At 45.1% G+C, this 15,511-nt stretch overlaps 1 protein-coding gene across 3 annotated transcripts in view; it reads left to right on the top strand.

The window, feature by feature from the left end:
• Positions 1-10,743, top strand: part of UXS1 (UDP-glucuronate decarboxylase 1) — a 145,824-nt gene extending 135,081 nt beyond the window's left edge. For 2 of the 3 annotated variants that reach the window (XM_069757576.1, XM_069757577.1), the window contains exons 12-16: positions 122-182; positions 2,031-2,088; positions 9,508-9,611; positions 9,799-9,910; positions 10,014-10,743. In XM_069757576.1, coding sequence (XP_069613677.1) covers positions 122-182; positions 2,031-2,088; positions 9,508-9,611; positions 9,799-9,910; positions 10,014-10,048 — 370 coding nt within the window. In that variant the 3' untranslated portion in view covers positions 10,049-10,743. Of the gene's footprint in view, positions 1-121; positions 183-2,030; positions 2,089-9,507; positions 9,612-9,798 lie in introns of all 3 variants that reach the window. The other variant, XM_069757578.1, reaches the window with a different exon arrangement.
• Positions 10,744-15,511: the final 4,768 nt, after the last annotated feature.

The raw sequence follows: 15,511 nt of genomic DNA on the forward strand, positions 1-15,511 counted from the left end.
TCAGAAGACCGAACAACCCCTTAACAGAAAACAATACCAACAGACCGTAGTTCCAAAAAGTAGTAACTAATGACCGATTTTTAAGAAACCTTAATAATGAACTGGTTCTTCTCTCTGCCAGTGACCTGGTTAATGGGCTTGTGGCTTTAATGAACAGCAATGTCAGCAGTCCCGTGAATCTGGTAAGTTTCCTTTTTCTGGGTTTACATTTACATTCTGCTGTAATATTTCATTATCGAACTTAAAGTATATATGCAAAAGTAAACCCCAAAAATACATCGTGACCAGATTTTGTGGCTGCTTGCGCTTTTCTTTTTTTTTTTTTTTTGCTAGAATTCTGGCATAATCGCTTTTATGAATCTGGGATTAAATGTCAGTCTTTCCCTCCTTTTACTCCTGGGCATCGCCTAGAAATGTGATTCCAAATGTGATTGCGTTTTTAAGTAAGAGGCACCTTCAGCAGCACTAAGGCTGCATTCTGTGAAGGTGGCTCTTATGTTTCCGATCCCTAGTAACACTGAAATATTGACTTTTATAAATTTCGCCCCATACCTGTATTGAGTCCCAGAGGTATGGTGTCTCCCCCTGTTTCAGCCGCCTCCTCACCGTTCATCATCCAGCTCTTGCGTCTGTGCGCCGCCTCCTTTGTTGCTGTTACATGGCCGGCGCCTGCCCCCATCTCCCTCCTCCTCTTTCTCTTTCTTCCATCGGCAGCGTCTGATGAGCTGAGCTCCCCACATGCAGTTCACTGGCAGGTCAGCTCATCAGACGCTGCCGAGGGAGATGGGGGCAGGTGCCGGGCATGTAAACACAACACAGGAGGCGGCGCACAGACGCAATAGCTGGATGATAGGCGGCTGAAACGGGGAGACGCCATACCTCTGGGACTCAATACAGGTATGGGGCGCAATTTATAAAAGTCAATATTTCAGTGTTACTAGGGATCTACTCTCCTGTTAAATAATGTCACTGGGAGGCTTATTTATGGGTATGTTCTGGAGATGATCGCATTTTTCAAAACCTTTCTCACAAAGTGAAAATTTAAAAGGTTTGAAGATCCTGGCATATATATTAGTTTGCAGTATTGCGATTTGCACCAAAACCTTCAATTGCCTGAAAAGACGTGTGCAGTAATGTGAGATCTCCCAGGACTGTATGGTCACAGCCTTAGTAATGTCAGTGATCTCAACATGTAAACTGACATTAATATTTTTTTTTTATTTTGTTGCATTTTTTTCCTTCAACAATCAGTTACAAATGTTTTAGGGTTGTGTGTCCCACATTCAACCCCTTTCCAATGTAGCAGAGCTGGGTATGACATTTTAAGAATATCTGTAATGTAAACTGACTTCCTCTATGGACTTGCAGCATAAAGTGACAAGCAGTATATTGCGAGTGATGTAAATTGACATGCTGTGGTCTGTGGATGACTCTAAGGCTATGTGCCCACGATGTCTGTGTCCACTGCAGATTTTTCCGCAGCGGATTCCCGCAGATTTGATGAATCCGCAGTGGTAAACCGCTGCGGATTTACCACAGAATTACCGTGGATTTATCGCGGTTTCCACTGCGGATTTCCATAAGGGCAGTTGTAAACCCGCAGCGGAATCCGCACAAAGAAGTGACATGCTGCGGAATGTAAACCGCTGCGTTTCTGCGCGTTTTTTCCGCAGCATGTGCACTGCGTTTTTTATTTCCCATACGTTTACATTGTACTGTAAACGCATGGGAAACTGCTGCGGACCCGCAGCAAATTCCGCATCGTGTGCACATAGCCTAAAGCCAGGGTAGCATGTAACCACATTAGTATGGTAGGGAGGCAACACATTGATTGGCACGTGACTCGCTGAAGGGTAAAACTAATCTACAATATCATTTTGTTCAATATTGTAAATTTCACCTGGAAAAGTATTTGAAGGCTAAGTAACCGGAAGAAAGTTTTAAAGCTACGGTAATCATTAATCTCAGCAGTGAAGTTATTAATTACAATTTGCAATTAAAGTTTTAATCTGCTGTTGTCTCCTCCACAGGGAAACCCAGAAGAGCACACCATCCTGGAATTTGCCAGATTAATTAAGCAACTTGTTGGTGAGTTCTCGCCCCATTGAGAAATCCTGCTAATTGTTGAATAGATGTGTAATCACCAGATGGATAATTATACGTACTCTCCCCTCAGACTGTAAATGGGGACTTGTTAGTCCACTCTGTATTTTTCAATACCTGTAGACAGTATGTGTACTGTGTGAATTGCTGATAAAGGTCTTTGATTAGTATTGATACCATTTTGTTTTCTTTCAAGTGGTTTATTGATTTATAGCTGAACCCATTGGCATGCACTATGGTTGGCTTATAAATTTGCCATATCCCAGTCTATAAATAATGCTTTCCATGGAATCACTTGGATGTTGAAGAAGAATCTACAGCTTAGACTGTTCTGCCACATAGCTGTCTAAATTAAAAAGTATTGTTCCAAATATCAGTTTGTCCTTACAACACATATCTTTGCATTGAAAGGAAACCTCACCTTGAAAACGCTATGAAATCTATTTAGGATTGCTACTTCCAATAGATGGCACTAGAGTTCTAGTTCTCTTCCTCTCTGAAGAGACCATTTGCATGAAATCTATTGACATTGTTACAGTGAAGGAGCATCTGAGCAGAATGATGTATAGTGGACGTTTGTGAGAGAGATTCAGTATAACGTATATAAAGTTATATCCTTGCTTATTCTTGGCTTAGAGGTCCAGTGGGTCGGTCTGATCACTGATTGGCGGCCTTCACTGTCTCCACCCACTGTACCGCTGTGCATTTTCTTTTGCATTATCAAATATCCCACAATTTTCATAACCAGAGTTTTTATAAAAATATTGTAATTATGCTGCCACTCTAAATTTATGCAGCAAAAATAGTATCTAGTAAATAAACTGTTAAATGTTGCTGTTTTGTTTCCATTCTTCATATTTAATTGAAATGGAAACTGCTCTTGCATATCCACTTGGCCACTGGAAAATAGAGCAGGTCTGCTGACTGTGACCATGCTGGACCTCATTTGTGACTTTTAATTAAAATGTGTGAGAAGGATGGGCAATGATCATTTTTCTAGTATACAAAAAATGACCAATTTTTCATTTGTTTGCCACTGTCAGTTTTACAATCATTTTCTTCAGTCTTTTCTCGTATGCAAAAGGAAAAAATTAAAATTACTTACCGGTAATTCTATTTCTAGTAACTCCACCACTGCACCATAGGATACTTTCCGCCCTAATAGGGACAGGAAACAGAGTTCAAATAGCCCCCCCCCCCCCACACACACACTTCCTCTCTCCAGTGTTTTGTTTTGTTTTTTTTCCTGACCCTAGGGGTCATAAGGAGGTCTTCCTGCGGTGCTCTGTGGCCGGCAACAGACTGCCTAGTGTACCTTCCTCTCTCTAGTGTATTTATAAAGGAATACCCAGATATGCTTCAATATTTTTTTAAATCACCCAAATGAAACAACAAAATAGGGTGGGATTACCCCTGCTGTCGTGGTGGGTTCCTATACATCGAAATACCAATATGTCTAATTTTATTTTCTCTACGACTGCATCATAGGAGGAATGCCAAAGAATCATTTTTAGGGAGTGACAGTAGATGGCATGGAGAACCTTCCTTCCAAAGGCCAAATTGGTATTAGACATTAAATCTAGTCTGTAATGTTTTGAAAAAGTATGGACCGAGGAACAGGTGGCAGCTCTGCAGATCTGATTGATGGAGGCGCTTGCCCTCTTAGCCTATGAGACTAATACAGCTCTGGTGGATTGTTCTGTAAATTTCGCTGGAGGTACCAACTTTTGGTTTTCGTTAGCTCCACATATTGCCTTCTTAATCCAATTTGCGATCATGCTCTTCAAAGAGCAAGTCTTCTTTCCCTTATTTTTCCCAAATTGTTTTATGAAGATTTTCTGGTCCTTCCTCCAGAGTCTTCACCTTTTGAAGATAGTGATGGATGATTCTTCATACATCCAGAGTTTGAAACTCCGTTTCTTTACGATTGGACGAGTTTTGACAAAGAAGGCAGTACGATTTATTGGGACCTATGGAACTCTGAGGATACCTTGGGTAAAAAGGATGGATCTAGGCGTAAAATAATTCTGTCCTCTAAGATTCTTAAGTAGGGTTCTCTGAGAGAGCCTGTAGTTCACCCACTCTTCTTGCTGTCGTGATGGCCAACAGGAAAAACTGCTTTCCAAGACAATTTATCCAAGTCTATAATTTCTATAGGTTCAAATGAAGGTATTGTGAGGCCCTTGATAACCACATTCAGATCCCTGGCTGGGTCCAAATTGGGAACCGTAGGTTGTAGACAAAAGGCTACAACCATAAATCTTCTCACCCAGTGATGGCAACTAGAGTCTGGTAAAAGTACAAGCTGAGAGCTACAACGTGGACTTTCAAAGTGCTAGTCTTCAGAATTTTCTCCAGCCCACTCTGTAAAAAAAAAAAAATAGAAATCGAGGATTTGCCCCACATTGGGATCTAATTCATTCGGCTGGTTAGAACCGCACCAGAAAATGAAGGTTTTACATATTGTGTTGTAGATAAGAATTGGTTACTGATTTCCTTGAAGTGTCTTAACTAGGGATGAGCGAATAGGTTCGGTTAACTCCTTATTCGAAAACCTATAGTGCTTCCGGAATAGCTGCATCGGGAACCCGAATACCTAGATCGCTCCCGATAATCAGTTGTTGGCACCGCAGCTGCATGTGTCGCAGCTGTGTGACGGTCACAACACATACAGGGAGAGCCCAACAATCAAGTCTGTCCGTGCATATGTTGTGACTGTTACACAACTGCGGTGCGAAACAGATGATTATCGGGAGCACTCCAGGTATCCGGGGTCCTGATGCAGCTATTCGGTAAGCGCTATAGTTATTCGGATAAGGAGTTATCGGAAGCTATTCGCTCATCCATAGTCTTTACCACCTTATTCAAGAGACCTCTAGCCTTTAGGATGATGGATTCAGAAGCAAGGCCACAAGCTGTAAGGTTTGAGGATCCGGGTGACAAATTGGCCATTGGTGGAAGAACCAGCAGGCCATCTACCTATAAATTGTTCAGAGAGCCGAATCGGCTTCTTCTTGACCAATGAAGCGCTACTAGTATGGTCTTTGTATTGTCCCTCCTTATTTTCTGCAACGTCTTTGATAGGAGAGGAATCGGACGGAAGGCGCATGCCAACTTGAAGTTCCAGCGGTGGGTTAAAACATCCACCGCTATCCATGTAATTTTGTCTAGAGAGAAGTATTTGCTCACTTCTGTATTTAGATGAGTAGCAAGCAGGTCTACTTCTGGGATATCCCATTTTTCTGTTAACACCTGAAATACTCCGCTACCTAGGCTCCATTCTCCTGGGTGTATCGGTTTTCCCTTTAGGTGGAATGCAGATAGGCAGTGCATGTGACGTTCTGTGCAAGCAAAAATCTTGCTTGAAATTGCCTTCAGGCTTTCGGGTCTCATGCTCCCTTGGCGTCGCAGATGAGACACTGTAGTCTATTTTCCGAATATACTTTTATATGAATCCCTTTTACAAAGTCAACTGCTGCTTTTAGTGCTTCCTCAACCGCCTTCAACTCCCTGAAGTTGCAAGAGTGAATGCTGAAAACTTGGGACCATACCCCCTTGAATGTGGCATGGGAGATCGTGGCTCCCCATCCTCTTCCACTGGCATCCATTGTGACTGTTGATAAGGGATTTTGATCCCAGGCTACTCCCCTGCTGAAATTCTTTAGGTTGAGCCACCAGCTGAGGGAGGCTCTTACTCGACCTGGTAAATGAATAGTTTTGCCCAGGGACCCCAGGGCACCTTCCCAGCCAGGTAGAATGTGGGATTGCAAACCTCTTGTGTGTGCCTGAGCCCAAGCTACCGCTGGGATACAGGAGGTCATGGACCCTAGTGCTGACATTGCCGACCTGAGAGATACTTTTCTTCGATTACGTAAGGCTGTTATCTTGGACCAGATCAGTATTTTTCTCCTTCAGCAGTTGAGATATCTGGTATTGTGAGTCTAACATTATTCCCAAGATGATGCTCCTGGTGGATAGAACCAGATTGGATTTTTGATAGCTTATTAACCATCCCTAAGATGTAAGACTGAGAACTTCTCGTATGTGGCCCTCGTGGACAGTTTCTGATTTGCCTAGGAGTAGGTAAAGGCACAATACAGATATTTTTGTTCCAGATGGTCGCAGTCACCTCCACCATTATTTTGGTGAACCGTGGTGCCGAAGAAATGCCGAATGGGAGGACTTTGAACTGATAGCGACGTATTTGCCGTCCCTGAGCTACTGCAAACCTCAGATATCTTTAATGTGTTGGGTGAATGGGAATGTGATGGTAATCATCCCGGAGGTCTATTGTTACCATTACGAAGCCTTGTCCAACCAATGGAATGGTGCTTTTTAACTATTCCATCTTGAACCTCCTGTACTTTATATGCATATTTAGAGATCTTAAATTTATTGTAGTGTTTTTTTTTGTTTTTTAATACTAGGAACACGTGGGAATCATGTCCTGATCAGCACTCTGTTTTCAGAACTGGGGAAACCACCCCGGCAGAGAGTAACTTTTGGAGACCAGTCATTAAGGCGCTTTGTAACTCCTGAGATGATAGGGAGGTTATTCTCAATATTTGTGGAGGTCTGGAGGAGAACTTTATCTTTACCTCAGTTTGGACAGACTGTTGCACCCATTGATTGGTGGTAAGAAGTTCCCACTGGGAGAGAAACCCGGAGATGCGACCCTCTACAGATTCAATGTCTTTGTTTTTCTTGACATTGTACCTGGGAGAGCAAGATGTTTCTCTCTCTCTCCCTTGGGACAGCTCCAGCATCCGGTTTCCCCCTTTCATCTATACGAGGACAGTTAATTGAGGGGGACGAAAGGACAGTTTCTTTTCTTGGCCTCTTTGGATTCTGGCAGCACGTTCTTCTTGTCTGTTATCGATTCCAATAATTCGTCCAGGGCTGGTCCGAACATATACTCCCCTTTGAAGGTAATAGAGCAAAGTTTGATCTTTGAGGCGATGTCTCTGCTCAATAACTTCAGCCACAACGCCCTTCTAGCTGAATTCGATAAGACCAAAGATCTAGCTGCCATCTTTACCGACCCTGTGATGGTGTCGGCCAGGAACCCCGTGGCTTTTTGTAAGAGCGTTTTATAGACCTCAATAGTTCTTCTCTTGAACACACGGACGTCTCCCAGGATTTTTTCAGCAGACAATCAGTCTTGCGATCCATAGGGTCTCGTAATTGGAAGGAATCTTCAAAGGGAAAGGTCGTCTTTTTGTCACCTTTGCTCCTTGAATATCCACTTTTGGTATTTCTGTCCAGCATTTGGATATTTTCTCCTCCAGCGGCAGTCTTCTTTTCAGCTATATAGGTGTTAACTAAACTCTTTTCTGGCAGTTCCCACTCATTCAGTATCCACTTTTGTACGTTCTCATGTACTGGAAGTATTTCTTCTCAGTTCTTAGACCCTCAAACATTACGTCCTGAACTGTGTTCTTAACCACTATTCACACCGCTGTCAAAAGCTCTTCCTTATCTTCTCATGCAAAGTAATATTTTTTACTGCTTTGGGACTGTTTAGTACCTAAAACAGATTTGCCGCCTTCCCACCACTCACTGGTGAAGTATCCCAGACCTCCCTGAGAGTCAGTCAGACTGCTCCTCTATGGATATCTTCCTCTTTTTTTGCCCCTGATGACGTTACTGGGAATTACTGGGGGAAAAGAGGCTAGGGATGATTGGACTTCCTGGCGAACCATTCCCCTTAACTCTTCTATCCAAAAAGGGCTGTTCCTCTTTAACAATTTTGTCTGTGCAGTCTTGACACAGTTGTTTCTTGTGTAAAGAAGGTAATATTTTAAGACATATGGCACATTTATGAGACAACTTGCTTTGCCATTTTGGAGCAGGATCCTTGTCGCTCTAAAAAGAGGAGAGAAGGGGCGAGTAAGTACTACTTTCTAAGGACGTTCCTGCTCCAAAGATAGACACCATGGCCAGGTACTTACTGGGTTTACTGGGTTCTGGACCGTGATGTGTTCTGAAGATGCAGCGCATGTAGCACAACCACCCTCCATCATAGCATACCTTGTGGTGCCTATCCAGGCTCCTTATATAGGAGCCGAGATCCCAGCGCGACATCCTGATGGGATGATCCTCTCCCTCTCCTTGAAATATCTTCCAGAGGCAGTCTATTCCAGCCATTATTGGTGTGCTTCACCCAAAGATCCCAGGATGCCAGGTGCGCTTCGATCCACTATGCCCCGGTAAGCGCAAGTGCCCTCGCAAGCGGTTCTTCTGGTGGTTCATTCCACCGTGGAACAAAACCGGAAGTGACGTCACCTCACCACCGTCACCGCTTGCGTCTGACATCACTTCTAGTTACCACCCCTGACACAACATGAGGTGGAAGAGAGGCGGGGAGCTCAGAAAGGCCCCCAGCTCCTGCCACTCTGCTTTAATCGAAGGCGCAGGTAGAGTGGAAGAGTACTGTGTCCAGAAGAGATGGGATCAGCTATCAGGAGGTGAAGGCAGGAGCGATCGCCTGAGCTGTCCGGCTTTGAAAATGGTTCGCTAGGCAGTCTGTCGCCGGCCACAGCGCACTGCCGGAGGACCTCCTCATGCCCCATAGTGATGGGAAAAAACACTGGAGAGGAAGTGGGGAGGCTATTTGAACCCTTTGCTTCCTGTCCTTATTAGGGCCGGGAGTATCCTCCTATGGTGCTGTCCTGGAGGGTGACTAGAGAAAAACTAGGTTTCTCAGGCTTCTATTATCAAATGGACAGCACATGTGATATGCAAGTTGCCATGTTTTGTCTTTAATGGCTCCAAACAGACAAATTTGCAAACTTGGCAAGATTAATCTGTGGTCCAGATCAAAATCAGACATGTCTTTGGGTAATTTTGCAGAGTTCTGCCCCAAAATAGACATTATAAACTGCACCATAGATAGACTAGAATATGTGATAGTTCTGTGCTTGAAAAACACTTGATAGAATTTGTACGTGTTAAATTGGTGTCTGAACATCGTAGGCCAGCCATATTTTTATCCATGGGAAACATTAGACACCTGTGACACTGCACTTAAGATTGTAAGTCTTATGAAGATGAGTGCCAGATTTCCACTAACTTGGTCCGGTGCCATTTTTTTGTACTTCGTGGCTGCCATCCCAGGAAGAGGAAATGTCCTGGTCCATCATTTGAATGCCAACATAATGGGCACTTCTTACAATTACTTAGACCCATCCAATAAAATGGTAAGATGCACTTCATGACATCGCTGGGGTCCACTAATTGCAAGATGCCAACATTCGAGTGTCAACCAAGGAAGATCATGCTGCCCTGGTTCAGGTACAATTTTGCTCAGAAGTACATACTTGGCAAGGGTAGTACTAATCTATTTTTGCTTTAATGGTTCTAAAAAACACAAACCACTGTTAAGTGTTTATTCTTTCATTATAGGGAGTGGTGGAGAAATACAGTTTCTTTCAGAAGCTCAAGATGATCCACAAAGGCGAAAACCAGATATCCGGAAAGCCAAACTTCTACTTGGATGGGAACCTGTGGTATGTATACTGGAAGCTAATCATAGCATTATTGCCTCAGTACAGTTGGAGATTAATAGATACTATATAGGTTTTATTTCTTTAACGCTATATGTTTTTCAGTTGCTTTATTACTGCTTGTTGACTGGTTGTTGTAAGTTCGGAAAGCTACCGTAACATGGTTTTTCTCGCTATTCTTTCTTCTCAGGTTCCACTAGAGGAAGGCTTGAATAAAACAATTCACTACTTTAGCAAAGAACTTGAATACCAAGCAAATAACCAATATATACCCAAGCCAAAACCGGCAAGAATAAAAAAAGGTAGAATGCGACATAACTGAACACTCCGTGAAGAAGAACGGCTATCTTGATGGTTTACAGGATGTAATTTTTGTTCTCCCTTTCCCCTTGTTTCTTTTACAAGAAAATAGACTTCTGAGGGGGTATCATGAAGAATAAAACTGGAATTTCCCTATGAAGCTTGCTTTAAAGGAATGGATGTGCCTATTAACATTTGAGAACTGCAAACATTGCCTTGCACTTTTTAAAGATGTCTTTCTATGTACAGTAGAGTAGGAAATCCATGGAAATCTCCACATTTTTTATATCTTGCTGTGACTGTTTTTGGCAACTGTCTCAGGACAGGTCAGCCCTATTGCTGGTGGTGGGGCCAGCTAAGAATCACCATTTAGTCCTTTTCAGACTCTGCCGAGTACAACGGGTTTAAATTACTAGTTTCTTTTTGAAGCTGATGTGAACATGGAAATAAAAATGCCAATTTATTTATATATGTATGAAAGATATGGTAGGTACTTTAATATGGTATGTACTCTATGCATTACATGGGGCAGTCTTGTAAGGGTCCACTCTTTCATACTGCCAATTTAAATATTCTCCTGAAGAGTGGGAGAACATGTGGGTAAGCTTTGTGGTTTTCTGTTATTTTCTTTTGTCGTTTTTTTTTTGTTACTTAAACCTCATCTTTGTTCTCTTCAATGTTCACAAAGCTGTAAATTTCAATTAGAAAGCAGCTCTGATAAATAAGAATATTATGAATCACTATTGTGTTGTTAATTGTATTCTTGGATAAAGAAAATAAAGTATTATCAGTTTATGGTGGTTGAATATGCTATTTTAATAAAATAAGAACAATAGCCAGCTGGTGTTTTTCTTACGCATATAAATTTACATTGCGACTTTCAATGAGTATATACTGTTTTCAAGGGAAGGTGCTGCAATTTTTAGTTTTGTATTAATAATTATTGATTTATATATCGTAATTAGTGATGAGCGAGTATACTCGTTGCTCGGGTGACCTCCGAGTATTTGTTATTGCTCGGAGATAGAGTTTTCATCGCCTCAGTTGCATGATTTACGGCTTCCAGATAATCTGAATACATGTGAGGAATGCCTGCCTGTTAGGGAATTCCCACATGTATTCAGCGTATCTGGAAGCTGTTAATCATGCAACTGAGGTGATAAACTATATGTCCGAGCAATAACAAATACTCATAGATCACCCGAGCGTGCTCGGGAAAACGCAAGCAATGAGTATATTCACTCATTACTAATCGTAATCACTAATTTTAAATAAAAAATGAAATTTGCTGTTTTTTATAGCTGGTTATTTTTATCTTCAGGCACTGGGGGCTGCCGTTTTCATTTACTGGTGTGTAAGTGTCTGAGCTTGACACTTACACACATCAAATATGGCAGCCCCTGGGCATAGGAGTTGCAGTTAGTGTCAGACCGAATCTCCTGCCTTGTCCTGCCTCTAGCTGTGACCTGGGCATGCCCCCCTGGGCTGTCCACCTCACATCTATGGTAGATCAGCACCATTTTTTGAAGCCCACAGCTATGCTATGAGCTTCTGTCTCCCCTGCAGGCTGTGATAGGAGATGCCAGCTGTGGAGGTTCTCAGCGCACACTACTTTAGTACTTTAGTTTCCACAGTTCAGCTGGTGCATCTGCACATACAGCCTGTCCTCATAGGACGAATCGGGAGGAAGAACATGTTATGACCTCGCCTCCTGCTCCCTGCACACACATTTCCGGCTACACTGTGGATGGAATGAACTCACAGCTGTGTCGAGGATTTCACTGACCCCATGACTACCTCCTGTTCTGTAGTGATGGGACTTCAGGGTTTTTTTGGGGAATCGGCTCTTTCGGCTCGGCTCAGCAAGAAGAGCCGGCTCTTGAATCGGCTCTTCAGTAATCTCACCAAAATAATGACACAAAACCTTCTAGTTAACAGATTAACATGGTTTATATTATTTTTCATTATAAGAACATCAAACAAATGCAAAAAATGTGCAAAACAGCAGTATAACTTAACAGTGAAACATTTTTAGAAGGTCATTAGGACAAATTGGCATTAAGAAACACTAAGTGCCTCAGTTTGGACGGGCTGATCCGGTTTCTTCTCTCTGTGATTATCTGCCCTGTTTTGGAGAAAATTCTCTCTGAAGGGACTGATGTTGCTAGGTACTAGTTTTTGGTCTAACTGATGCCTGAGGGGTGGCTGTAGACGCTGCAGCAGCAGTACCAGTAGATGATGTACTGGGGGTCACCGTCACATGGTCTGGAGCAGATACCTGCGTGCTATCTTCAATAGGCACTGTAGGGTGTGCAGTTCTGATATGCCTATGAAGGTTTGTGGTAGACCCTGCTCGAAAAGAGTGTGTGTGCTTACAAAGTCTGCATTGAGCCTTACTATTTCCAATGTCATCAAAGTGAGCCCAAATGCTGCTTCTCTTCTGCCGTTTGTCACTCATCTTTGATCATGTGTTTTGCACAGTAGTGTTACGATCAGTCACTTTTTACTGATGGAATTTGTCAGAAACCACACACCTTACAACACAAAGCTGTGCACTGCAGAGACTTCAGGATTCTCCATCTGCTTTCACTGTAATATGGCTGGGATTCTTGTAACAGCACACACCTCTGCCTGCCTGTAACTCTCTCCTCCAGTCAGGTACCGTCCGTCACTATAAACACAGGGCAGGATGCCAATAAAGATGTAAGAAGACAGGGCATGAGGACAAGTGAAACTTGAGCTGTGACTGGCTGCTCTGTGGTCACATGTTCTGCCTTCATTTACATCCTGCTTCTGTATTGGCCGGTGAATGAGATAACACTGTGCACTGCTGCCGACTCCTCTCCTACAGTCCTTTCAGCAGCAGCTTTCCTCTCTCCCCCTCCAGCACAGAGTCTCTCCTGGCTCCTCCCTCCCCCTCCACCACCAGGCTGACGGGAGGAGAGCAGAGAGCCTCTGGCAACAGCTGTAATGACAGGAGAGAGCAGCTGCAGTCAGACATTCCAAGCAGTGATTTACTGACACTGATCACTGAGCCGAGCGCAATGCTGTCTGGTTGGTGCAAGATTGGGTTTATCATCCACACACAGCAAGAACCAGTGTGCACAGAGGTTGGGATCACAGCTAGTAAATCACTACCTGTACTCTCTGACAGGCTGCCTCCTGTCATTACTGCTCTGACAATTCCAGGCTGGGACTAACCTCTGAGCCCATCCCCTATCGCCCTCCCAATGGAGCATATATTAACAAATACTGTACACTTAGTACACATACCTTCATAGAACACACAGCTATACACAGGTGTATTTTACGTGGGTATACTATCTATACAGGGCCGTATTTGCCACTAGGCACTTGAGGGCACGTGCCTAGGGCGGGAAGATGGGGGGGGGGGGCGCCTGAGCAAGGTTTTTTTTATCCCATTAGTCTAGGGCATCCCTTGGTTCCTGAGGACAGGGGGCGGCAGTCAGAACTTGTGGTGCTGATGCCAACTCTCCCTACTCCCTGCTGAGTGAGACACAGTGACCCCCTGCTCACAGCCTAACTCCTGCGTGCCCGGAAGTCCACTTACTGGGGCTGAGGTGGAGCGGCGGCGCCCTGTCTCCCGACCCTGGGACACACACATTGCTGGCCACGACTCGCAGTAGAGCAGTGCACAGTAAGTACTGTAATGATCTCCCGCCCGCGCGCTGCCTGCTGCTGCCTGGCTCTGTCGTAACTCCCCACACCCCTTCCCTCAGATTCCTCAGCATCGTTTCTGCCTGCAGACAGTGCCTGAGGCTGGAGCCATGCACTGGAATGTTTGATGTTTGATTGCTCCCAGGAGTCGGACCCAGATAGTGAGTGGGGTGGGTCCTGGGAGCAAACGTGCGGGACTGTGTGTGCAGGGCTGTGTGTGTGTGTAGCTGTATATGTGTGTGTGTTGCTGTATGTGTGTGTGTGGAGCTGTGTGTGTGTGTGTGCGCGTGCACGGATCTGTGTGTGTGTGTGTGCGGAGCTGTGTGTGTGTGCGGAGCTGTGTGTATGTGTTCAGAGCTGTGTGTATGTGTTCAGAGCTGTGTGTGCAGGGCCGTATTTAGAGTTTGTGCTGCCCTAGGCACTTTTAGTGCTGCCTCCCCCATTGGTATGACTAAGGGCTCACACTCACATGCAAGAAACTCGGATGAGTGTCACACGTCAATACCCGGCACTGAGATCGGAGCCTGTGGCCGCATAGCAGTACACGCTCCGCTCCTGAGTGCCGGGTATTGATGTGCGACACTCAACCGAGTTTCTCGCATGCGAGTATGAGCCCTAATGCAGACACTGTCGGCAGTGACTTAGGCTACTTTCACATCAGTGATTTTTGCCATTCGCGGCACACATACATACAGCCCCGCACACACACACATACAGCTCCGCACACACACACATACAGCCCCACACATACACATACAGCCCCACACATACAGCTCCGCACACACAGCTCGGCAAGCACACACACATACAGCTACACACAGCTCTGCACACACGCACACATATACAGCTCCGCACACACATATACAGCTCCGCACACACACATACAGCTCTGCACACACACAGCTCTGCGCACACACAGCTCCGCGCACACACACCGCGCCACACACACACAGCTCTGCGCCCACACAGCTCCGCACCCATATACAGCTACACACAGCTCCGCACACACACACACAGCCCCGCACACACACAGCTCCGAAAACAAAGCCCCGCACATGTTTGTGCCCACGCCACTCACTCTATCTGGGTCCGACTCCTGGGAGCAAACAAACATCAAACATTCAAGTGCGCGGCTCCAGCCTCAGGCACTGTCTGCAGGCAGAAACAACGCTGAGGAATCTGAGGGAAGGGGTGAGGGGAGTCACGACAGAGCCAGGCAGCAGCAGGCAGCGCGCGGGTGGGAGATCATTACAGTACTTACTGTGTACTGCTCTACTGCGAGTCCTGGCCAGCAATGTATGTGTCCCAGGGTCGGGAGACAGGGCGCCGCCGCTCCACCTCAGCCCCAGTAAGTGGACTTCTGGACATGCAGGAGTTAGGCTGTGAGCAGGGGGTCACTGTGTCTCACTCAGTAGGGAGAGTTGGCATCAGCACCACGTGTTCTGGCTGCCGCTCTGCCGCCCACTGTCTTCAGGAACCAAGGGATGCACTGGACTAATTGGGAAAAAAAAACCTTGCTCGGGTGCCGCCCCCCCCCCTGCATCTTCCTGCCCTAGGCACGTGCCCTCAAGTGCCTAGTGGCAAATACGGCCCTGTGTGTGTGTGGGTGGGGAGCTGTGTGTGTGTGTGTGGAGCTGTGTGTGTGGGGGGGGCGGGCTGTAGGGATCCACCCAGCCAGGAAAGGAACCTACTGAAATAAAAGGGCGGTACCTCTCCCCCTATTCAGTTGGGTTCCTGTCCTTGATGGGATTCCCATACTGAAATGGACAGTCTCATGTAATGGGTGAAAGGAAAGTTCCCAGGTCTGTCCTGACACCAGAAGAACAGGGTGCTGGAAGTGCTGTCCATGGGTCCCCAGGGGGGCTTCTTGTACAAGTGGGCGCGGATGGCACATTTGGCTCTATCCTGACTTGGTCCGCCTATCC

The sequence above is a fragment of the Ranitomeya imitator genome, chromosome 3 (assembly GCF_032444005.1).
Source record: "Ranitomeya imitator isolate aRanImi1 chromosome 3, aRanImi1.pri, whole genome shotgun sequence".
NCBI classification, from domain to species: Eukaryota; Metazoa; Chordata; class Amphibia; order Anura; family Dendrobatidae; genus Ranitomeya; species Ranitomeya imitator.